Consider the following 23,495-nt stretch of genomic DNA (forward strand, 5'->3'; position numbering starts at 1 on the left):
ATCCTTGCAGTGCACATAGCCACAGTTAGCTCTAGAAAACAGGGGAAGGGAGCTAATAAACCTTTGCCGCTAAGAGTGACATCCAGTTGTGGCATCCTGCTTGTGCAACAGACTTCCATGTGCACAAAGGGGCATTTTCTTTCCCTAAAGGTAAAGGGGCCCCTGATGGTTAGGTCCAGTCATGGACGACTCTGGGGTTGCGGCACTCATCTCACTTTATTGGCCAAGGGAGCCAGCGTACCTGGTCATGTGGCCAGCATGACTAAGCTGCTTTCTGGCGAACCAGAGCAGCGCACGGAAACACGATTTACCTTCCCACCAGAGCGGTACCTATTTATCTACTTGCACTTTGATGTGCTTTCAAACTGCTAGGTTGGCAGGAGCAGGGACCGAGCAATGGGAGCTCACCCCATCGTGGGGATTCGAACCTCCAACCTTCTGGTCAGCAAGCCCTAGGCTCTGCAGTTTAACCCACAGTGCCACCCGCGTCCCTTCCCTACAGCCCCCATCTGTTTTGGAGGGTATAGGGAACTGCACAGGCCAGGAGGCAGTGGAGGAAGGGAAAGTCCTGTTGCATCCACTGGCACAATGTTGCAACTCACCTTAGAGTCGTGTTTGCAAAAGAGCAAGCAATGAGAAAGAAGCACCAAACCCAAAGCCTGGTGGCGATTTCCACAGAAGCACAGCTCTTAATGCCTTCCTGTGAGGAACATCATCATGACACTAGAAGCACTTGCAAAGTTAAGCAATTGGGAAGAATGCTCATTTTTGCTCTGCAGTATCTTCAGTTGTGTACCTTTAGAACAAAAAAATCCCATGAATCTATTTCCTATAAATTATCGCTGTATAGTGTGGCCTGCAGACAATGGATTCCACCAGTCCCAGTCAGCCAGTGATGATGGGAACTGTAGTCCATAAATACCTGGAGGACCACAGGTAACCTATCCCTGCCATAGCAAATGCTTGGCCGAATGCAGAGAAACGAGTTTGATCCCACTTCCTCCTTTCTCCCGCGAGCTCGCCGTGCGGCTCGAAACTAGCAGCTGCCGCCGCCGTGCCTCTCTCGGGCTCACCGCCGTCACTCCGAGCTGAGAACAGAACGTTCTCTTCCTTCTCTCCTCCCCCGCCCTTCTCACTTGAAGCGGTCACGTGAGAAGGGAAAACAGTTTCTGCGGCCGCTGATTGGCTCTCGGCTCCTCGCTCTCTGATTGGTGGCCTTGGCTTCCTCACTTTCTGCCTTCTCCTGGCTTTGCTTTTCTCTTTCCCCTCCCCCGTTTTTTTTTAATAAAAAGCCCACGTGATGGGGGCGAGTCACGCGATTTCCGGGAACCCGTCAGGAAGGGACATAAACAAAACAAACCCCAGAGCGGCATGGAGGGGCCGGGCCAGGGCTGGAGCCTCAGCAGAAGTGGGGGCCCCCACTGAGACACCCCCCATTACCCCGCTGGGACGGGGCGCCAGGTAAGGGGCCGAAGGGTGAGGCGGAAAAGGCTGGAGCCCCCGAGGCGGAGGGTGGGGGGCAGGAGCTTGAAGGGGGTGTAGCGGTGGCCGTAATGCCCCAGCGCGGAAGGAGGGCAGAGAAGCAGAGCTGAAAGTAACAGCAGCTCTCCGAAAAGGCCCGGGCTGGTGGGAGGCAGGAGGAGAGAGGCGGGGTTGCCGTGCACCCCCTTTTTTGGGGGGTGCGGGGAGTTTGTCTTGCTGTTGCCCCCGGGAGGCGAGAGTCCTCTGCTGGGGAGGCTGCGTGGGGAAAGAGCGATCGTGTCGGGAGGAGAGATCTAAAGTTGCTGTTTGTTCTGCTGCAGCTTTTGCTTCGGAAAGGGGGCGTGGAGGCAGCTGCGGGAGCAACTGCTGGCTGGAGGATTAGGCTTGGTGTGTGGTCTTTACTCAAGGAAGGAGGGCAAGGGGCTGCGCGCCCCCGGAGCGTCCCCTTAATCCTAGCAGCGATTGTGCAGGATTCCTGCAGCGAAAGCAGTTCTGGTTTCTTTTGGCCTCTCGCCCCTACATGGGAAAGGATATGGAAGAAAGGGGCGTGTACTTTCTTGGTTGTCTCGCTGGGAGGCTTTGCCTTCTCCTAGGACTGCAGAGGAGCATGGGAGGGAGAAGTGTGGGGAAGGGGGAGTTTGGGGAACCTTTTGATTTTGTAAGTTTCCTTTTCCTTGTAAGATGTAGGAGGTAGCTGGTGGTAGGTGTGGTGATACTGTGGACTTCTGTAATGATAGTTAGAATAATCCAGTGCTTACCTTCTGCCCTATTTCCATCTTGAGAGACGTAGTTCAACCTGGTTGTTTCAAAAGGTGGCTTGATATGTTTATGACAAGGTGGAGGATGATAAGAAGCCGTTTGCCTCGTTTTCGCAGTCGTCCACACGTTTCCTCTCAGCCTGGGGTAGGTATCTAAAACGAAAGGAGCTAAGATCTTGAGTTGTGCAGTTGTGTCGTTCAGATCTTTCGTCTCCCAGAAAAGCTGAATCCTTTAAGGATGAATGTTTTGCCAGAAGTCGTTGTTGCAAAATGAACGAAGGAAAAATCGTTAATGATGAACTATTACTAAATAGCCGTCAAGATTAGGAGACAAAAACTTCCAGAATCCTTCTGCTTCAAATCGTGTTACACCTAAAGGCTACACGTGTTCCCATTTTATTGCCTGCTTAGACTGCATGAGGGGTGGGGAAGTGAAACCTCTCGGGACATTGCCTGAGTCCTCTTGTCTTTGCCACGGTCCAGCCAAGAGAGTAGAACGTGGAAACCAAGTAAACGGTGCGGAGTCCAAGAAAAAATGTTGTATTTGTTGTCTTATGCAAAAGAGGCGTTGGCAGAAAAGGATGAAAATCGGTCAGTTCAGTCTCGTGATACTCTGCGTCTCTGTGAGGTGCGAGAGAAATCCTCAGTTTCGTTGCAATGATAGGACTTTGGGAAAGAGACAACTGAGTTTGGCCCCACAAGGGGAGGGGGGCGGAGGCTTGCCGGCACCCCTTTCATTCAGGGGGACATGCAGTCTGTTCGGATCCCCCTCTCGTTCCTGCTCTCCACTACTCCTCTTTCCCGCCCCAACCCCAAAGGCAGGTCACAGCTGCCTTCTCTTCCACCCACTCCTTATGACTTTCGTAAGTGATCTTGTGGCTAAAGAATGTCGCTGCCCTCGCGGGTCAGGTGCTTGGGGGGGGGTTCCTTCCCCTCCTCCCCCCGGATCCCTTCCCCGCCCTTGGCTTGGGGAGGACGGAGGGCGTGGGCCGGCGGAGTCCCGCTTGCTTCGGAACATCCAGAAAGTGAATTGTTTACATGTCGCCTCATGCTAGCTTGGGGGAGGCCACTGGGCAGAGAGACTGACGGGGACCCAGCCCAATGGCAGCGGGGTTTGGAATTAGGCGGGCCAATGCGACTAGGGAGGGGGTGGGGCCAAGTGACAACTCGATCGGCTGTGTTTCGGTGCGTTTGGTGGGGCGGCCATGTTGGATGGGAGGTGTGTTAGTGGGTCAGCCTAGCCGAGTGGGGCTGTGGCATCGGGAGATAAAATAAAAAGGGGCAGGAGTTTAAGAGGTTACTGAAGGCCCCCTCCCCACCCCGTAGAGCAGGCGAGCCCTGGGTAGAGCAAGTTTCTGTAGGCTGGAGGGACGACTTGGATTTAATGCTCCTTTTCCTGCAGTGAAAAAAAGCCATGCCAACTCTGTTGTGCCGCCGCCAAAGTATGTTGGGGCAGGCATGTGGGCATGCAGCAAAAAGCAGGCGCGAGTCAGGTCACAGTTGCCATGAGTTTTTAGAGAAGCACATTTCCATTATTGGGGCGGTTTCCTATCTACCCGTCACCTTTCTCTCTGGAAAAGGGGGCAGTTCCTTTTCACGTGAACGGTTTTAGTATTCACACGAGTTGCAATAATCATGCTCCATGTATTTTGTTCTATTATTATTTAATATTTGGAACTCGTGTGAATACTAAAACCGTTCGCGGTATATTTATGTCCTTGCAGAAGCAAAGGAATGTCTATACCTGCAGCAAGCCCTTATAAAGCTAAATACAATTTCGTTGCTTTAAAAAGAAACACCATGCAGGAAAAATGCGCACCATTATAAATCATTATTGAGACACATAACCAAGTCCAGGGATGGAAGAAAATGAATACAGTTAAAGAGACAAGGTATATATGTCTTGCTATAGTTCAGTGATTTTATTTATTTAAGTGGCTTCTATATTGCTGTTCAGGATCAATGCCTTCAAAGCAGGAGTTCCTAAACTGGTCTGTGGCCCACCAGTGGTCGGTGAGCTTCATTCAGGTGGTTCGTAGTATGTCTGCATTAAATATTTGCATTGATTTTTAATTGTATTTTTATGATATTGTATTTTATTTTATTGCAATTTGAACTCAGAATGTAATACAATAAGGTGCAATATAAGAAAAGAATATAATAAACAAAAAACCCCAATAAAAATGCAATTAAAAATTATACAGCATCTAGCACAGTGTATTGCAGCTGGTACCACAGGCAGAAAAATCATAAAGTGGTCTGCCAAGACCCTCAGGAATTTTCAAGTGATGAGAAGGGGTATGGAAACCACTGTCTTAAGATATAAACCAGAGAGGTTAATGTGTTTTTATTTTAAATGCCTGTATTTTGTGATGATGTAGAAGGGCTACCTTCTCTTCTGCAACCAATACTGGACAGACGGCATTATCTCTGCAGAGGTCACTGAAGCAACCTCAATTTTTTGTGCAAGCTTCTTGTAAGATTCCTTTTTGTCCCATTTATCTCTCAGACTTCCTATCCTGCATATGGTGCAATACTTCCAAATGAAGTATGTCCAGCCAGTAACTTGTGTGGAATTTACTATGGCTGAGTCCAAGGAGTTGCTGCTTGAGATTAAAGCTGCTGCTTTGGCTCTGGTACCTTACTCTTTGCCACATATACAGTCATTGTTGCATGTGATGCAGCAGTTCCTAAACAAACAAGAGTTTGACAAAGAGCTGTAGCTTGGTGGTAGAGCATCTCCACAGTCTTCAGTCTTCAGCATCTTTATGTAGCTTCAGTCTTCAGCATCTTTATGTAGGGCTGGGAAACACTTCTGCCTGAAGCCCTGGAGACCTACAGCCATTGTAAGATGGACTAGTGGTCTTCCTATGTTCCTATGTCTATTTTATGAAACCCTGGAGAACAGCTGCTGGTTGGTATTGACAATGCAAGCTAGATAGACCAGTTGTTTGATTCCATATAAGGCAGGTTCTGCTGTTCTGTGTTGCAGATTTGCTTCGTACTGTGGATTCCCTCAATTCTAGGTTCCTTTCTTTACTTGTTTTTAAGCTTAACATTTGTAATTGAGTATTGGTGGAGCACAGTAGTATGCCATGTGCTCTTTATTTTTGTTTGGTTTTCTTTCTGTAAAATTAGAATGCTAACCTGTATTGCAGGCTTGCTCACTTGCAAAAGCAATACAAGTACAGTGGTACCTTGGTTTATGAACTTAATCTGTTCCGGAAGTCCATTCTTAAACTGAAACCATTCTTAAACGGAGGCACGCTTTCCCTAATGAGGCCTGCCACTGCCGGTGCCCTTCCACCGTTCGGATTCCATTCTTAGACCGAGGTAAAGTTTGCAAACCAAGACACTACTTCCGGTTTTGCGGAGTTCGTAAACCGAATCGTTCGTAAACAGGACTGTTCTTGAACTGAGGTACCACTGTAATGTCAAGTTAAAACTTTTTAAGGGCTCGATCGGAGAATATTAAGTACTGTATTATGGAAGAATCAAAAGACTCCCAAACCTTTTGCTTCTTTGTCTAATTACAGGGTGCAGAATGTAGTCTGTACACCTCCTGGTACATTGTCCTAGTTGTATGGAAGTGAGGTGCTTTCATTACGTGTAACACTGGGAGCAGGAGGTACTCTTTAAATACCATAATCATATGCCAACACTGAAAAGAAGCTGGGTGACGCTGTAAGTGCAGGCAATTCTGCTTACCTGTTACAGTACTTGTTAGCAGTGCATAGTGGGGTTGTAGTGAGGAGGGATTTCTCTATATGAATTGCAGTTCTGCATTATTTCAATTTACAAAATAATCCCTTTCTTTCTTTGGCAGCTTTTATGCCTGCCATAGCAAGGTATCATATTCCTTGCTTGGGAATAGAATCTCAGTCATGTTTGAGGCAACTGGAGACAACCAGTGCACTGGAAAACCAACTTATGCCATTGTTCTTTAGCACTTTTTAGTGGTTTGATGAGAACTTTAAGTGCATCATTCAAGAAGAAAACATCTTCTGTTCCTTAAAGAGATTTTTTCCTAATACTGTAAAGAATTTAGTATTTAGTATTTTTGTTTTTCAGGAGCATCCTCATGATTGCCACTTATCATGAAGAGGCGCTCATTAGCTCTTGGGCCCTGAGCAGTGAGGGGCAATGGAGGAACAATTATTTACTTATTTAAGATAGTTATACCCCACAATTTAGCCAAAAAGGCTCTCGGAGCAGCTTGCAAAAATCAGTAGTGAATTGGCTCCTGCCCTCAGAGTCACAATTTAAAAAGAGATGACACATGAGAAAAAAATAATAAGTGGGAGGATGGGAAAGCAAGCACAAATTTTAAAGTCACAGTTCCTATAGCACAGTTATATTGTTGTGTCTAAGCAGATTCTGGCTGTCTAGAAAAGCAGCAGCTGGCTGACTGGTTGACATGCCTTCTGGAAGTACTCTTCCCCCAAATTCTGTTTCTGTGATAAATTTTAATTGTTTTTATTCTTTGTAAGGCCTTTAAAACATTTTATGTGCACCACATAGAAATTCTGAATATTAAATGGCATAGCAGTCAGTATCTTTAAAAAAATCTCATCCAGGAGCAGTGGCCAGAAGGACAGGGCAACTCCTGTCACATATGGCAAGTCACTCTTTACTCAGCACCTGGGCACATAACTGTGTTAACAGAGACATAAGTCACAGTGATTACAAGTAATTTTATCGTTTAAAAGGTGGCTAACCTGAGGCCCTCCAGATGTTGTTGAACTACAGCATGTCCTCCTTGACCACTGGCTGTGCTGGCTGTGGCTGATGTGATTTGTAGTCCAACAACATCTGGAGGAGCACAGATTATACACCCATGCTTTAAGTGCTTATTAAGCATGTCATAGGTGGCTTTTGATGGTTCCTTAATGTCTTCCTGGTGGCCAGATTGCAGTGGATCCTAAATTAGTCAGGAAAGTTCTATTGAATGTCACTGGACAGGTGCAATAATGGCTGAAGCATTGTTTCTTCACTACCATCTCTCACAGAGTAGGCTTGGTTGTGTGTTTTAGCCATATGTCATCAAACTCCTTGAGTTTTCCACCATCTATGTCCCTATCCTTTTCTCAGTTTCATCATCCTTTCGTTTCATTACTTCCAGCTCACTGAAAAATCATTGAGCTGTGACTAGTAGAAGAGGATGTTTAGGAGCAACCATGTCCAGTCCCAGACTCATCTCTGTGTGGAACCAGCTTTGCCAATGAAAACCACCTCAGGAGGTTTCTTGAGTGATCTTCAGGGTCAGGCTGTTCACATTGGTACACCACCCTTCAGAGAGGGATGGCTGTTATCAGCCTGAACCTCTACAGGAAGTAGTGGCTTTGACTAGGAAATCAAATTAAACCACCCTCCTAGACCAAATGAGAAAACCCAAGTAAAATATTTGATCTGTACAGCCCCCATGATTGTCATAGCAGCCTCAGCACATCGAGGTCCATGTGCAGGGGAGTTCTGAGCACCAATCTAAGACCACCTAAGTTTAGACAAGGAGACTGTTAGACCGAGTTGTTGGAGCACTATTGGAATTATGAACACCAGGTACAAATGCTCAGAACTGGAATCCATTCAGAAGCATGCAGAGGCAGATGGGATCTTTATAGCCCATGGCAATGCCCAATCTGTGGTAGTTCTGCACAGACTGCTCAGATGTACACAACTGAGAGGGATCTGCTCTCAGCTTATCGATCCATGTCTTGGTGATACAACTCAGGATAGCTTCATCATCCATAATCAAATCAAATTTTCTTAATTATTAAGCAGCAATACCTTATGAGTCCAAGAACAAGTTAGCAAGGCATCTTGAGCCATGGCTGGGAAAAGGACTTAGAAGAAGGGCTAGGCAAATGTTTAGCTGACCTTTTCACTGGCACCAGCAATTCCTGTCACTCCTGTAATTCCAGTATTCTCCCCTTACCTGCATTAACTGGAATGGAGGCATCCTCCACCTTCCCTCCTCAAATTGCTGGATGCTAAATTTCCTAGTTACCTCATGATCAAGCCAGAATAGAGGCAGTACCAACAGCAGACAGCTAAAAATGCAAGATTAAAAAATCACCCTACTGATTGTTAGCTTCAGAATTAGAGCACAAATTGAAAATAATTTGATCATTGAAGATTTCCCAATCCTTGCCTCTAAACTATTCCCCTACTAAAAGTTTGTACTAGATTGACCTCCAGGGGTTTTTTTTTGTTTGTTTGTTATTTCACTTTCTGTTCTGTTTGGATTTCAAGTTTTTAGGAGAAAGAGAAAGTGTTTTCATTCATAGCCATGATAAAATGAAAATCAAATTCACCTGTTTCCATAGTTCATTTCTAAAGTACATTTAACGTTCAAAGCAATATATAGTGGTGTTTTTTTACTGCACCTGAGCAAATTTGGTGTGTTCAGGAAATGACGTTTCTGAGGGAAGTACCGTATTTTTTGCTCTATAAGACTCACTTTTTCCTTCCTAAAAAGTAAGGGGAAATGTGTGCGCGTCTTATGGGGCGAATGCAGGCTGCGCAGCTATCCCAGAAGCCAGAAGAGCAAGAGGGATTGCTGCTTTCACTGTGCAGCGATCCCTCTTGCTGTTCTGGCTTCTGAGATTCAGAATATTTTTTTTCTTGTTTTCCTTCTCCAAAAACTAGTTGCGTCTTGTGGTCTGGTGCGTCTTATAGAGCGAAAAATACGGTATTTCTTTTTAACTCTTGTAAATACTGGTGGGGAGTTAATGGCTCATTACTGAAAGTAGTTTTAATACATCATCCCTTACCACCACCCCCTGCCCGGACATGTATAAATAAAATATGTAGGCCCTAAGAGGGGTCCTCAACCTTCTGGGACCCATGAGCATTTCTGAAATTTTAAGGTTGCACCATGGGCACTACCACAAAATGACTCTGCTTGGCATATGGCCATCCTCAAAATGGACAGCATTGAATTCATAGTTTAGGGTTCAGTGCAATATGGCATGTCTTCTACAGAATTATAACTCCATAATCAATTTACCTTTGAGAGTTTGTTCACAGTACTGAGGGGAAGAAAACTTTGTAATGAACGCAGAAGACCTCCCTTCACAGTGGCCACAAAGATGAAATTTTGACTGTTGGCTACAGGATTGGGGATAGGTAACTCTGTCTTAAAATAGACTGACAAGCTAGCTGGCAGTGATATGGACTAGTATTTGCCAACACGCTTATGTAATGTGCGGAAGCAAAGTATCACTGCGTAACCAGTTAGCTACTGGACATGAATTCTTTCATAAGGACACATTCATAGCATGAAACAGTTTTCGTAATCTGGCACCACGGTCTTGAATGCTAAAGTTGTTTTTGAAAGCTATTAATAGAGCAGATGATTCTTTTGTGCATTTCAAGTCTTGACTCTAAAGTGTTCTGTACACCAGGCAGCAGACAGAAAAAAAGATCTTTCTATAAATACCACTCTCTGCTTGAAAGGCCACCTTCTGTAAGACAGTAAAAAAAATGGTAGGAGCAAGAACTCACAGATACAAACGAGAGAGAAGGGAACTTGCTTCCAGAAAGATTGTAATTTTGAGGAAAATAATCCTCATGGTCCCCTACATCATCAAGAAGAATAAAAAGCAAGTTTTCTAAGAGTAAAACATCTGGATACAATTTGTCATTGTTTGGGACTTCTTTGAGGGTTGAACTAGACATAGTGTTAATTGTGTGAATGCAATTAATGTGCACATTTTTTATCTCCAAGTTGAAGCTTCTCTAGAAATGTGAACAATAGCATCAGATATGTGATTTTTGTCAGACCTGGCAGGGGGAAAGTGTGAAACTCTCCCCTCCCCCATGATGCCTTTGGCTACTCAGGCTTTGCTATGACTGCTATTTACATAACCCAAAGTGTGCAAGTTAATTGCTTTCAAACATTTAACATATCTAATTTAGCCCTGATGGTATCTTATGAGAAGGAAAATATTGGGAAAATATGGGCATGTATACCTCGTGTTGTTAACTAGCATTTTGGTCCTCCAAAATCTCTAAAACCAGGTGCTGAAAATAATGCTAAAACTTTTTTGAAAAAAACTAGTTTCATGTTTTGCACAAATTTCTTTGACAGAATTGTCCACGTTAAAGTGTTTTGGGCAGGAAAAAGTTTAGAACTCATTGACAAGTCAGAAGAGTAATAAGGACAGAATCTGTATTCTAGGTACAACTGCTAGATGTGATAAGCCAATAAGTCTCTTCCCTTTTGTAACTGAAATGCTTATGGCTTCCAAAGGTGGCCTCATACTTTGCATGAAGGTTGAGAATACCATGGCTTGACTGAGTTGCACCTGGGTGTTTTCAGAATACACACTTGTCGCTTCCATTGCACATGTTTGCTACAGGTAAGTTAGATGGCAGGGATGGGGAATTGTTTTCAACCCAAGAGCTGTATTCCCTTCTAGGCAACCTTCCAGAGGCCATGTGCCAGTGGTAGGCAGGGCCAGAGACAAACGCAGTGAGAGCGTTAGATGCAAATTTTACTTTCATACCATAGGTTAGCATCTACATAAACTCACATACCTCTCTGTATCCACTCAGAGAAGCAAGAGACATTATAAGAATTCAAGGACACAATCCAGCCAGGCAAAAGCTTCAAGGAAGGTATGAAGTAGAGCTAATGAGGGGTGTGGCCTGGAGAGAATGACCAGACAGTGAGGGGTGGAGGGGCGCATTTGGCCCTTCAACCTGATGGCCCTAACCCCTGATCCACAGGTTCAAAACCAGTGCTGACTATTTTGTTGTTGTTTAGTCGTGTCCGACTCTTCGTGACCCCATGGACCAGAGCACGCCAGGCACTCCTGTCTTCCACTCCCTCCCGCAGTTTGATCAAACTCATGCTGGTAGCTTCGAGAACACTGTCCAACCATCTCGTCCTCTGTCGTCCCCTTCTCCTTGTGCCCTCAATCTTTCCCAGCATCAGGGTCTTTTCCAGGGAGTCTTCTTGTGAGGTGGCCAAAGTATTGGAGCCTCAGCTTCACGATCTGTCCTTCCAGTGAGCACTCAGGCCTGATTTCCTTAAGAATGGATAGGTTTGATCTTCTTGCAGTCCATGGGACTCTCAAGAGTCTCCTCCAACACCATAATTCAAAAGCATCAATTCTTCAGCGATCAACCTTCTTTATGGTCCAGCTCTCACTTCTATACATCACTACTGGGAAAACCATAGCTTTAACTATACGGACCTTTGTCGGCAAGGTGATGTCTCTGCTTTTTAAGATGCTGTCTAGGTTTGTCATCGCTTTTCTCCCAAGAAGCAGGCGTCTTTTAATTTTGTGACTGCTGTCACCATCTGCAGTGATCAGGGAGCCCAAGAAAGTAAAATCTCTCACTGCCTCCATTTCTTCCCCTTCTATTTGCCAGGAGGTGATGAGCCCAGTGGCCGGGTGGCAAATTTGATTGTTGCATAAAGTGTGGAGCTTTGCCGTTAGCAGAAGCTTAAATTGAAGAAGATTCTCTAAAATATCAGTAAAACAGTTCTGCTCTTGTGGTTCTAGATTATAAATCACCAGGTATCACATTAGAAGTCATTCCTTTAATCCTGTTCCTTATGTTTCAAAGTATTGCATAGAGTGCTCAGTGCTCTCAAGTTGTGATCCTTAGGCAGTATTTAAATTGTACAGTGGAAGTTAATTGATCCAGAGAAGCTTTTGAAATGACTGCAGGTTTGTAAAATTAAAGCTGTGTGTGAGGAGATAGCTTCAAGTTTTAGAGCTCTTGTTTGTTTTATAGTCTTGTGATCTATGATCATACTGGTGGCACATGGATTAAAATGCTTCAGGGGAGTTTTCTTTCACATAAATTGGGTGTAAGAGATACATGACTTTTATTTTCTTAACCAGTAAATGCAGATAAAGCATTCTTCTAATGTTCTCCACTTTGCAACTAAAGGAACTAGTTTAAGTGGTGGTCAGAACCAGGCCTGTCTTGTGCAACTCTGTTTGCCTGCCTGCTGCTGTGTGACTCATAGTCCAGTTTGAACCCAAACTTAATTCTTGTACAGTGGTACCTCGGGTTACAGACACTTCAGGTTACAGACTTCGCTAATCCAGAAATAGTACCTCGGGTTAAGAACTTTGCTTCAGGTTGAGAACAGAAATTGCACAGCGGCAGCGGATGGCCCCATTAGCTAAAGTGGTACCTCAGGTTAAGAACGGACCTCCAGAACGAATTAAGTTCTTAACCCGAGGTACCACTGTACTGTGTTCACGAGCTTTCAAGCTGATCTGCAGCATCTCTTATACTGTACTAAATTTAGCTTTTTCAGGAAAAGAGGCATAATGAGGCATGTAGAATGGAGGCAGGATATTGGAATGATAGGTATGCCAATTTTAATTTATGAACATACAATCCTTAAACAAGCAGAAGAAGATTTTTGTTGTTTTATGGCAGTCATTTGCTTTACCTCCAGCTTTCTGGATAAAAAAGAAGAAACTTTGAGGACTTTTTTCAGTGAATTGATTTTAATTGGGGACTTTTGCTTCTGAACTAACAAGCAAATTCATTACAGCAACCCATTGTGAAGCGCCATGGTGCTGAGTGGGTTATTCCATAGATGTTCCTTTGCATAATCTTGCTGTTTGTGGTATGCTGAAGGGTTGCACAGTTGGTGCCTTGAGGCGATCTGCCAAAAAGCTTAAACATCAGGTTTCAGGGGTGGCAGGGAAGCTGGAGTAGCTAGAAATTCTACGACAAGTATTATTATTCAACTTTAAATGGGTAATCCAAAAGTAGATTTATTGGAAGCAAGACATTATTGGGACTCTGCCTTGTTCAGGCATGATTATGGTGCATTGTGGCTTTTTGAGTGTTTTACTGAGCTCATATTAATGACAATTATTCCTGCTGCAGCACAAAGCTGGTCAGTTATCTTCCATATGCATCTTAGGACACCACTTACTATACCTGAGTCATGTCTCCTTTCCTTTTAATTGAATTTTGAGGCATGCTTCACCCTCATATGAAAAGCTTTTGGCTTTAAAAGGTGTTAGAATAAAAACTATCCATTCTTACCTCATGGTTCTGTATGAGTTACTGTTCTAGGTGTTCCACCTCTGAGGGCAGTCTGCTGCCTTTCTGTATCAGGAGTTATGAGATAATTCGGTCACACCTGATACAGAGTAGGGCAAAATACATAGTCGCCAGCAGAGGCTGCTTGGAAGAAGAGAAATCCTGAGTAGTCGATCATGCAGAGCCACCCTGATCAGTGTCTCCTGTGAGTGGACACTTTGGGATTTATATGAACATTTTAATATCCTTCTTCTGGCACACTGGCAATTAAAAAAATAATAATAATAGAATTTAACTACCACTGAATATTAAAAACTAGTTTACATGCAGTAGAAAATATACCTTAACCATTCCAATAATACGAGAGGTTAAAACAAGTTAACCTACAATTTTTCCAGCTATAACAGCAGTCTTATAAACACACATTATAAAATAATATTACATATTAAAATCTTGTGGGGGGGGAGCACAAACAGATGCTATGCTAGAATATGCCTTGTAATATTAAAATAAGGCTTGTAGCTCTCTGAAAAGCCTAGTCTCAGTTAACCATGTCCCGGTAACATCCTGTTTGGATTACTGCAATGCGTTCTACATAGAGCTGCTTTTCAATACTGTTTGGAAACTGCAGTTGGTTCAGAATACATCAACTAGATTACAGAACGTGACTAAGTGAATAGAACCTTTCTGGCCGGTCTTAAAACAGCAGCACTGCCACCTGATTTGTTTCCAAACACAATTCTCAGTGCTAGTACTGACCTTTAAAGTTCCGAAAAGCTTGAAACATGGATGCTTAATGGAACGCCAGCTATTAAGATCATTCTCAGGAACCCCCTCACCACTGCCTCATATGTCCACATATTCAGTCCATTGTCAAATCATGTCATTCTCCATTTCAACATTTCATAAATATAGTCATTGCACTGTGTCTCTTCAACAAGTACTCCTGATTTTCATGCCCTCTCCTCTCTGGTGGTCCCCTCAGCTCTAGCCCTTGCTCTGCTGCCAAAATCATTCACTTCTCTCATTGCTCTGAATACATCTTCCTTTTCTGTTTTATCTACTTTCTCCCCTGTGATGAAATTATGAAGTCCAAGAGAGCAGGTCCCTCCCCAAGCTCCTCAAGGCAGGGACTTGTCCTCTTGGACTTCATAAAATCATGGACTCAGATCATGCTATGTAAAAAATCTCACAAACAGTGTTCAAACTGAAATTGGTGTACTTGCTCACTTCTGACATTAGGATTCATGGGTATTAGGTTGTGGAAACTTTCTTTGTTCAGAAATTACCGAGCAATCTTCATTTCAATGCAAACTGAATATTTGGTTTTGGTTTTATTTCATGCAGAAAGTCCCCAGAGAAAAGTTCCATGTAGTCGACGCAAAGCTTTTTCTAGGAAAATAAATCTGTGAATCTCCATTGCATGAGTTATATGTTGCCTATTGACCCTGAAGAAAAGCTGGAACGGAATTTGCAAGCAAAGAAAACAACAAGTTTGGACTTAGGCTTAGGGGATCTGGGCCTGGAAATGCCTCAGGTAATACCCAGTATTATATTTGCTTACCTGATATAAGAAGTCAATAATTTTTTCTTAGGTTTTGACTTTATGTGTTTTGAGGTGGCAGTAGAGCTTATCTCAGCAGAATAGCGAAGGAAACAAATTTCTATTTCAGAGAGTTGATGGGGGGGGGGGGAGAGAACAGCAAGAGGAAAGAGAATTGCTGGAAATTCCTGCCTCCTTGTTCCGCTGATGGAGCCTTGCCACCACTGGATACAGCCAATGTTGAGTGCTTTAGGAACTTCTTGCTTGTGCTTTTCCATGACATGTGAATCTAGCATGTAGCAATTATCTGATTCAGGATGCCAAATGGGAACAGAGGTATGGGAAACATAGGCATTGGCCTTCCTTGGCAGTGAGAAAAGGGATAGTTCACCAGCCAGTTTTCTTTTGTTTAGCTTAGCAAATATGCAGAACATGTTTTAAAACTGGCTAAACCCAAGCTGTGGCTCCTGTGTGACTGTTGTAATAAGGTGCTACCATTTAAAGAAGAGATGGAATATGTACCACATTAAAGGAAAATGCTAGCAATCGCCCAGTAGGATTTAATGTTTCTTTGTTACAAACTGGTTGTTTGTGTTACAAATTATTAACATTCTGTTGCAGCCTAGTGTGAGTGGAATGGACCCTCCTTTTGGGGATGCCTTTCGAAACCACATGTTTTCAGAACAGACTCTGATGAGCACAGATCTGTTGGCTAACAGTTCTGATCCAGATTTCATGTATGAAGTGGTAAGTTGCTTGTATTTTTCTCTGAACTGCATAAAGCACAGCTTAGCCTCTCTCAAACGAGAAGGGGGTGTGCCTTGCAGCAACCTGTGCACTGAAGGCCAGTTTGCTGTGCTTTGCTTCTCTATTAAATTTAATCACTAATTGAGGAATCCTCAGTTCCTGAGCCCAGCAACAGTGGCTTCTTGCCAATGAAAGGCTGACAAAGCTGGCCAAGAAAGAAGTAAAAAAAGGAACTGTGCTTGAGCGTACTTCAAGGCATTGCTGACATCGCTACATCCAAGAGGAGTCAGAAGTGGTTGGATGTTAGAAAAGACGTTTTAAAAGTGAGGGAAATAGAGAAAGTGCTGGAAGACAACCAGCGCTTGGTCCTGCCCCGTGTAGAATCTCTTGTTGGGCCTGGTGAGGACTCAGCGTTCCCATCTCCTATAGTTATAATCTGTGGGTTGCCATCTGAGTTTATTCTGCTCCAAAATTGATTTTAAGCTGTATTTGTATCGATTGTTTGATTTATGTTTTTGATGTATCATACTTTGATGTTAGCCTCCCTGAGCCCGGTCCTGGCTGGGGAGGGCGGGGTATAAATAATTTCTTCTTCCTCTTCTTCTTCTTCTTCCTGAAAAAATCCCCCAAGTGAGAAAATGCCACAAGCTCCCTTGGCAACTTGTTGCCAATCTGGTTTTTTTCCCATTCAGGCTGCTTTTCTTTGCCTTTAACCAAAGTCCACACTCAGTAGTTAAAACTATTGCCATTTGAGCTTTATTAGTACTATTTACACTTACGTAAGGCCAAACACATGGTTGCAGGATAGTATTATCAGTAAAAACAAGAATTTAAAACATTCAAAAAATTAAAATCGGCAATGAACTAAAAGCAGATTAAAACACACATCAGTGTGCTAGGTATCTGGGTAAACTTGCCTAAACAGGGTACAGTGAAGGTGCCTGCCTGTTATCAATAGGCAGGGAGTCCATAGTGTAAGTGCACTTACAAGTATCTGGAAACTGCCTCTGCTCAAATCTTTTCCTTAAGCTAATTGTGCTTGATTCCTTCAATATTTCTAAACAGAACTTGTCAAAGACTATTAGTTAAATACAAATGAAGGTGGTTAGAAAGCAAATAAGATATTTTGTATTTTATTCATGCACTTAAGTAAAATTCTTCAGACTAGATGATACAGCTTTGTGCTTTAGAAATGTGAGATCAGTGATCCCTTTCTCTCTTGTCCTAATTTTAGCAGTGTCACTGACAACTAACTCCGCTCTTAAACTAGATGAGTCACTTATTTCTAGGCAATTATAATTGATGGGCTTTTCATTGAACTGGGCATGGGAACTGCTGACCTCTTAAAACCCTTTGATTCAAAGCTGACAGACAGACAGACAGCACAATCCTATGCATGTTTTCTTGAAATTCCCACTGTGTTCAGTGAGCCTTACTTCCTGGTAAGTATGTTTTAGGATAGCAACTATTGTCCCTTGAGGTATGAATAGCTTTTGTAGGTATGTATGGTGCATGTCACCAGCAAACTAGTGCTTTTTGTGGTGTGGCTTGAGGGTGAATCCAGAGAGAAACGTAATTTACCATTATTTACTGACATTTTTACATCTGCCACTGTAGGACAGAGAAATGGATTACCAGCAGAGTTCCAGGGATAACCTCCTTTCTGTAGAGGACTGTAAAGATCTTGAGAACCTGGAGTCCTTTACAGACATTCTGGATACTGAAACCTCTTTCCCTGCAAATTGGGAGCAGTGGGACACTTACTGTGAAGATTTGACAAAGTACACCAAACTAACCAGCTGTGACATCTGGGGAACAAAAGAGGTGGACTATTTGGGCCTTGATGACTTTTCAAGCCCGTACCAGGATGAAGAGGTGATAAGTAAAACTCCAACTCTGGCTCAGCTCAACAGTGAGGACTCTCAGCCTGTCTCAGATTCACTGTGCTACCCAGAATTGCTGTTCAGTGTAAAGCAAACCCAGTTAACCTCTTTGCCAACGAAGAAGATTGCAACCAGAGCAGCAGCCCCCGTTTGTTCATCCAAGACGGGCCAGGCTGAGGCACCTTTATCAGAATCTGCCCTGAAAGGAGGCAAACCCAATTCAAGCACACAAATCATGGTGAAGACCAACGTGTACAATAATGAGAAAGTGAACATGCATGTTGAATGCAAAGATTATGTTAAAAAGGCAAAAGTAAAGATAAATCCAGTACCGCAGAGCAGGTCTTCCATGAGCCAGGCGAACGCTGATGCTGCAAAAGAAAACACCTGCTACTGTGGAGCTGTAGCAAAGAAACAAGAGCGGAAAGGGAATGATTCCCTTCAGAGTCACAGTCCAGTGTTGCCTTTTAAAGAGACTCAGGCTCTGCTCCTCACTCCACCTCAAGAAACTCCAGGAACAGTTGCTGAGGAGAACAGCCTCTCTGCCAGCACCTCTGTTTCAGATCCTTCACAGAAGAAGGAAGAACACAACTATTCCCTCTTTGTCACGGACAGTTTGGGTGAGCAGGCCGGTGCAGGCAAAGCTGATCCAGAGGAGGAGGAGGAGGAGGAGGAAGAAGAGGAAGAGGTGGAGGATGAAGATCACGATGAAGGTTTCGGAAGTGAGCATGAACTCTCTGAAAACGAGGATGAGGAGGAAGATTACGAGGATGACAAAGATGATGACATCAGTGATACTTTCTCTGAACCAGGTAATTTTAAGCTTGTAATCTAGAGCTAGGTCTGCTGCTGGTATTGGGGGGGGGGGGATTTTGAATGGGTATGTTGGCAAGGCTGATGACCCACATAACACTTTTGTTAGTGGAAGAGTTGTGAATTATTTTTCAGTCATAACTCTAGAGGCAGTTCCCATGCCCATGTAGAGAATCTGTTTTTCGGCTGAGTATGCCTTTGACTAATGTGGCAGAAGGATGCAGAGTTTAGAATGCTGCACGGTTGTCTTCCTAGTCCTCTTTTCAAGCTTCAGAATCTTGTTTAGAAATAACTAGGATGGTCTCATCGGGTGAGTTTAAATGGAATGCTTTGGAGCCATTTAATGCAGGTTTGGGCAACCTTTTTTCTGCCCCTATTGCTGTGGTGAAGGGGGAGACTGCTGAACTGCAACTTTTTATGCCTTTCTTAGGGTATGAGAATGATTCTGTGGAAGACTTGAAAGAAATGACCGCAATATCTTGTCGAAAAAGAGGGAAGCGAAGATACTTCTGGGAATATAGTGAGCAACTAACACCATCACAACAGGAGAGAATGTTAAGGCCTTCAGAATGGAATCGAGATACACTACCAAGTAACATGTATCAGAAGAATGGATTACATCATGGTAAGAGCAGTCCCTTAACAAATGTTGTTGCTTTCAGGTGCATATGCAGCTTTCAAGAAGCTTGTCATAAATTTTTTTTTTGCCTTCCAGTTGTATAATTGATTATATATTGTACTGGGTAATATTCATAACAGTGCCATGGGAGGTTGTAGGATAAAAACTATTTCTAAAATTTGAATGTAATTCACAGTATTCTAGCAAACCATCAGATAACCTGCTTTTGTATATATTTGCATAGGGAAATATGCTGTTAAGAAGTCACGGAGGACAGATGTAGAAGATCTGACACCTAACCCTAAAAAACTGCTACAGATTGGGAATGAATTGAGAAAGCTGAATAAAGTGATCAGTGATTTGACTCCAGTCAGCGAACTTCCTTTAACAGCTAGACCAAGATCAAGGAAAGAAAAAAACAAGCTAGCTTCCAGGTAAGGCGGCATAATAATAATAATAATAATAATAATAATAATAATAATAATAATAATAGTAATAATAATAATATCACTAGCAGTTAAGATTATTACATGCCAAGGTGAGTGGATTCTTCTGTTTTGACAAGCATTTGCAGGCTAGTATTGTACTGCAAAAAGTAGGTTGTGCTGAAGCACGTGGTTGTTTTTCTCTCCCCATTCCTGCTTTTGTTGTATGTTTGAGGCATATCTGATTATGATGGTGTAATATGTCCAGCCTACACAAATGGCTTCACACTAAGCTATGCTATTTAAGCCTAAAAGTTGTCATACTTTGCAATAAACATCTGCATAAGACTATGGTAGTGTTATCAGTCAAGGCTTAATGAGTGTTGTGAATTATCGTTCAGTATCTTGACTATTAGATTATACAGTGGTACCTCGCAAGACGAATGCCTCGCAAGATGAAAAACGCGCAAGACGAAAGAGTTTTCCGTTTTTTGAGTCTTTCCGCAAGACGAATTTCCCTATGGGCTTGCTTCGCAAGACGAAACGTCTTGCGAGTTCTTGCAAGTTTGTTTCCTTTTTCTTAAAGCCGCTAAGCCGTTAATAGCCACTAAGCCGCTAATAGCCGTGCTTCGCAAGACGAAAAAACCGCAAGACGAAGAGACTCGCGGAAAGGATTAATTTCGTCTTGCGAGGCATCACTGTAAGATCTAAGCTATTATTTGTGTCCTCCCCCCCCAACGGCTTATGCTTCATGCCCTCATGCGCATAAGGGAAATTGCGTAAAGTGGGGAGTACCCCACTTTAATAGGGAGAGCATGTGGGAAATGGAAATAGGTGGAGGCTGCTGACCGGCTTGCCCCAAGCCAGCCTGCCTGCCTGTTTTCCTGAGGAGAGCTAGTGCATGTGGTTGCAGCGACTGGCCACGGAGGGTGATGGCCAATAAAGGTGCCCAGGAGAACTGGTGTCAGGATGGGGGCAGGGAGAAGGCGTCTCCTGCCCTGTGCTGCTGGTCAATCAGAGGCCGCCTTCTCTCGTTCAGGCAGCAGCCCCAGGTGACTTCTGGGCAGCAAGCCTGAGTGAGAGAATGGCTATTTATTTATTTAGCGGTAACCCATGTGAATGGGGTGCACGTAGGTGGGGTGGGGATAGGGGCACCTGTATAGCATTGATGACTGCCAGTACAGTAACATCAGGTATGCTCTAAGACAACTAGATGGATATTCTAAGCTTCTTTTTTGCCTTCCATTATCACAGAGCTTGCCGACTTAAAAAGAAAGCCCAGTATGAAGCCAACAAGGTGAAACTGTGGGGTCTCAACACTGAATATGGTAAGCCTTTAAAACAGAAAAAGACTTAATTAGCAAACTTGAAATAACTTCCTTTGTTGCTTTGTGTGAGCATGCTGTCTGGAGATAGGAGGCCATAAGGGTCTACTTGCAGCCTCAGCTCATGAGGCTTGAAATCTGATGGTCCAAATATATAACGGACAGGTCATTGTCTCCACAGAAAATAGTATCATCTGTTTTTTATTATTAGTAAATTGATTAGCTACTTTTTTGTCATGGCAACTCAAGGCCTTTTTAGCCATAGCACTTTGCTTGTGTAATTTTCCCAGGGAGGTTTAGCTGTGGCTTACATTAATACCTTTTAAGTGCATTTTTTATTTTCTCAGGCTTCCCCCTCTGTTCTATGTTAAGCGTCACTTTTTATTGTTGTGTTTGTATTAGTTATTTCAAATGGACTTGAAAATTAATGGGGCATTATAGCAGATGTTAAATGAATAAATAGGGAGGTGTATTCTTCCTTCCCCAAAGGGTGCCTTCCAGTAGACTTACATTGTTGCCTGGTCTCTTCTTGCAGATAACTTGCTGTTTGTGATCAACTCTATCAAACAAGAAATTGTGAACAGAGTGCAGAGTCCCAAAGATGACAGAGTAGCCAATATGGGTCAGAAGCTTGATGTACTTATTAAAGATACTCTTGGTAAGTAAATATCTAGTGAGATGGTACCAAAAATCATTAGTTTTTCTAAATGTTGGAAACAATGCTTACACAAATACCATGACTTTAGACTATGTTCACCTACTACACTACCATTGACTTGACTTTTAAAATCACTTGAGATCTTGCTTTTAACTAATGCAACCTAACATCACAACAGCAGAGGCCACATTCAGATGTTTCAGGCAGGGAATATACTGTTCCAAACAACTTTTTAGGTTTTAGGTTTGTGCATTTTACTCTTTTTCTTCATTATTGGCCCTTCTTCCTAATTTTTGACTTCCAAACCTGTTACCAATTCTGACAAAGATCCTTTCCAGGGAAGCAGAACCTGTCTTGGCTGCACACACCAGATATGTATCAGGATCTGCCTCACAGGCCAAATGCGACAAGTCGGTGAGGCCCCCCCCCACCTGTCAATCACCTGATGTTACAAACGACATCAGGAGATTTGGTGCTCTGAAGTTGTGAAACTGGAACTTCAAAGCATCTAGGCAGCAAAGTGCTGCTAAAAGCAAGTTTATTTCCTTTGTTTCAGTGAAACAGCTGTTGTACTTGGGAAGTTGCACAAGGGGGCTTTGTCCAAGCTCTGCCATTATCTGATGTCATACAAATGTAGCGCAGACGGGCGTGGCCTGCCCAAAACAGCCTCATGGGCCTGGTGGACCAAGAAAGACCTAAGGGGTTGAGGTTCCCCACCCTTATTTTATATGTGTAGGCACTAGCAAATCTTGAATTAACAATGAGCAGAAGGCAGAAAACACGCATCTGAATATATGTCTTCATTCATTTTTCCAGGGCCACCTGTATCTGGGCAGACATCAGAATTTGTGAACCAAGTTTTAGAAAAAACAGCAGAAGGAGATCCTACAGGAGGCCTTGTAGGGCTACGAATACCAACATCAAAAGTTTAGTAGACATCACTTGATCCATTCACATTGGTCAGAGCTCTGCCTGTGTCATGTACTACATTGTAAAATTATTTCTGGTCTGCATGTGAATTTAGCGTTCTATAAAACACAGTTTTCAGTTCCATCATTTTTTTCCTTTTTATAACAATGTAGTAAGATAAGTGAAAGCATGGTATAAAATGCTTACTGGCATTTTGGAGCATAAATCTTGTAGTTTTAAATCTGCTTCTGTCATAAATGTGGTGACTACATATTCATTTTTAAATTAAGTTTACCTAGGACCAGATAATATAACATGCAGGAGCAAAACATGTTTTTTGCAAGTAAAAATCTTGCTAAATGCCAAACGTTATGGCAGGTTTATGCTCCAAGAAAAATAAAAACTTAGAATTCAGATTAAGAAGGTTTTTTTCAAGAATAATTGCTCTTTCGTTCTAAACTAAACAATAAGTTTTCTTTGCAACCATAACTTGTACATAGCACACCTGGCAATAATGCTAGTGTGCCATATAAAAAAATATAGTTTTCTGAGCTTGATACGGTATTTAAATGTCTGTGCAAGTAAGAAAATGTATACTCTTTGTGCCTTGTATTGAGGGGGAGGGTGGGTGGGGAGAAGTGTAACTATAAAATGGTAAGAAACCCTTGTGGGAGAGAAGATGTATAGATGGTCTCATGGGTTTTAATGTATTTGTTCCAGCTCTTACAAATTTTTGAATGTATATAGGAATATGTTGAAAATGTAGATATGCCACAGAGTCTATGTATTGTATAAAAGATGGCTCTAGAAAACTCATTTTCGGTACTTGGCCGGAAGAAAACAAATACTTGCACATTAATGCGATTGTTTATTTTTGTACCAAAGACAAATGCAACTGATATGGCAGATTGCCAGTTTAAGTAAAGTTTTGCACAGCTTACATGATACTGTACTGAATGTATAAAAAGAAAAAACTTAAAAGGTCAGGGTTAGGGATCTTACTGAACTGTGAATTTTTTTCTCTTTGGGTCCAATTGTCTACGGAAGGAGCATTCATACATAACTATTATTTTGCTGTTCTTCTAGTTCGCTTCATAGTAGATAAGTTGGCCATCTAGAAGTCTGTAAATCCTTTTTTTCTGCACATGGTAGAAATTTTAATATATTTGGATTTTAGTAAGCTATTGGTAAAGTAGATTTTGACTTTGGAAATTAAAAATTTAGCTTGTAGGATACTTCCACCAAACAACCAAAATAAAATTATTTTTATTGTAATGTGTATATATGTAAAGAAAAGAGCTAAAA

General features: G+C 42.7%; 1 protein-coding gene and 1 long non-coding RNA gene across 3 annotated transcripts in view; one reads left to right on the plus strand and one right to left on the minus strand.

The window, feature by feature from the left end:
• Window positions 1-2,379, minus strand: part of LOC310697393 — a 5,321-nt gene extending 2,942 nt beyond the window's left edge. Inside the window, exon 1 of the long non-coding RNA XR_014521016.1 lies at window positions 2,241-2,379. This is a non-coding gene — a long non-coding RNA (uncharacterized lncRNA). The remainder of the gene's footprint in view (window positions 1-2,240) is intronic.
• On the plus strand, window positions 1,299-22,805 carry CREBRF (CREB3 regulatory factor). Of its 2 annotated transcripts, none has more exons than XM_083483715.1 (9): window positions 1,299-1,461; window positions 14,616-14,805; window positions 15,433-15,558; window positions 17,176-18,253; window positions 18,685-18,879; window positions 19,118-19,307; window positions 20,553-20,626; window positions 21,159-21,281; window positions 22,098-22,805. In XM_083483715.1, the coding sequence occupies exons 2-9, from the start codon at window positions 14,692-14,694 to the stop codon at window positions 22,211-22,213; spliced, it is 2,016 nt and encodes a 671-aa protein (XP_083339841.1). In that variant the 5' UTR covers window positions 1,299-1,461; window positions 14,616-14,691; the 3' UTR covers window positions 22,214-22,805. The 2 variants fall into 2 exon arrangements, with proteins under 2 accessions (XP_083339841.1, XP_083339842.1); XM_083483716.1 differs by lacking the exon at window positions 1,299-1,461 and adding an exon at window positions 1,520-2,385.
• The last annotated feature ends 690 nt before the right edge of the window (window positions 22,806-23,495 follow it).

This window comes from Podarcis liolepis (genome assembly GCF_965112155.1).
Source record: "Podarcis liolepis genome assembly, chromosome: 2".
Lineage (NCBI taxonomy): Eukaryota > Metazoa > Chordata > Lepidosauria > Squamata > Lacertidae > Podarcis > Podarcis liolepis.

What these genes read in the sequence shown, in the direction of transcription:
- CREBRF (XM_083483715.1), top strand. Translation starts at nt 14,692, where the DNA reads ATGAGTTATATGTTGCCTATTGACCCTGAAGAAAAGCTGGAACGGAAT. An exon ending in GAAGAATGGATTACATCATG is followed by an intron (nt 18,880 to 19,117) that starts GTAAGAGCAGTC and finishes ATATTTGCATAG; the next exon opens with GGAAATATGCTGTTAAGAAG. An exon ending in GGGTCTCAACACTGAATATG is followed by an intron (nt 20,627 to 21,158) that starts GTAAGCCTTTAA and finishes CTCTTCTTGCAG; the next exon opens with ATAACTTGCTGTTTGTGATC.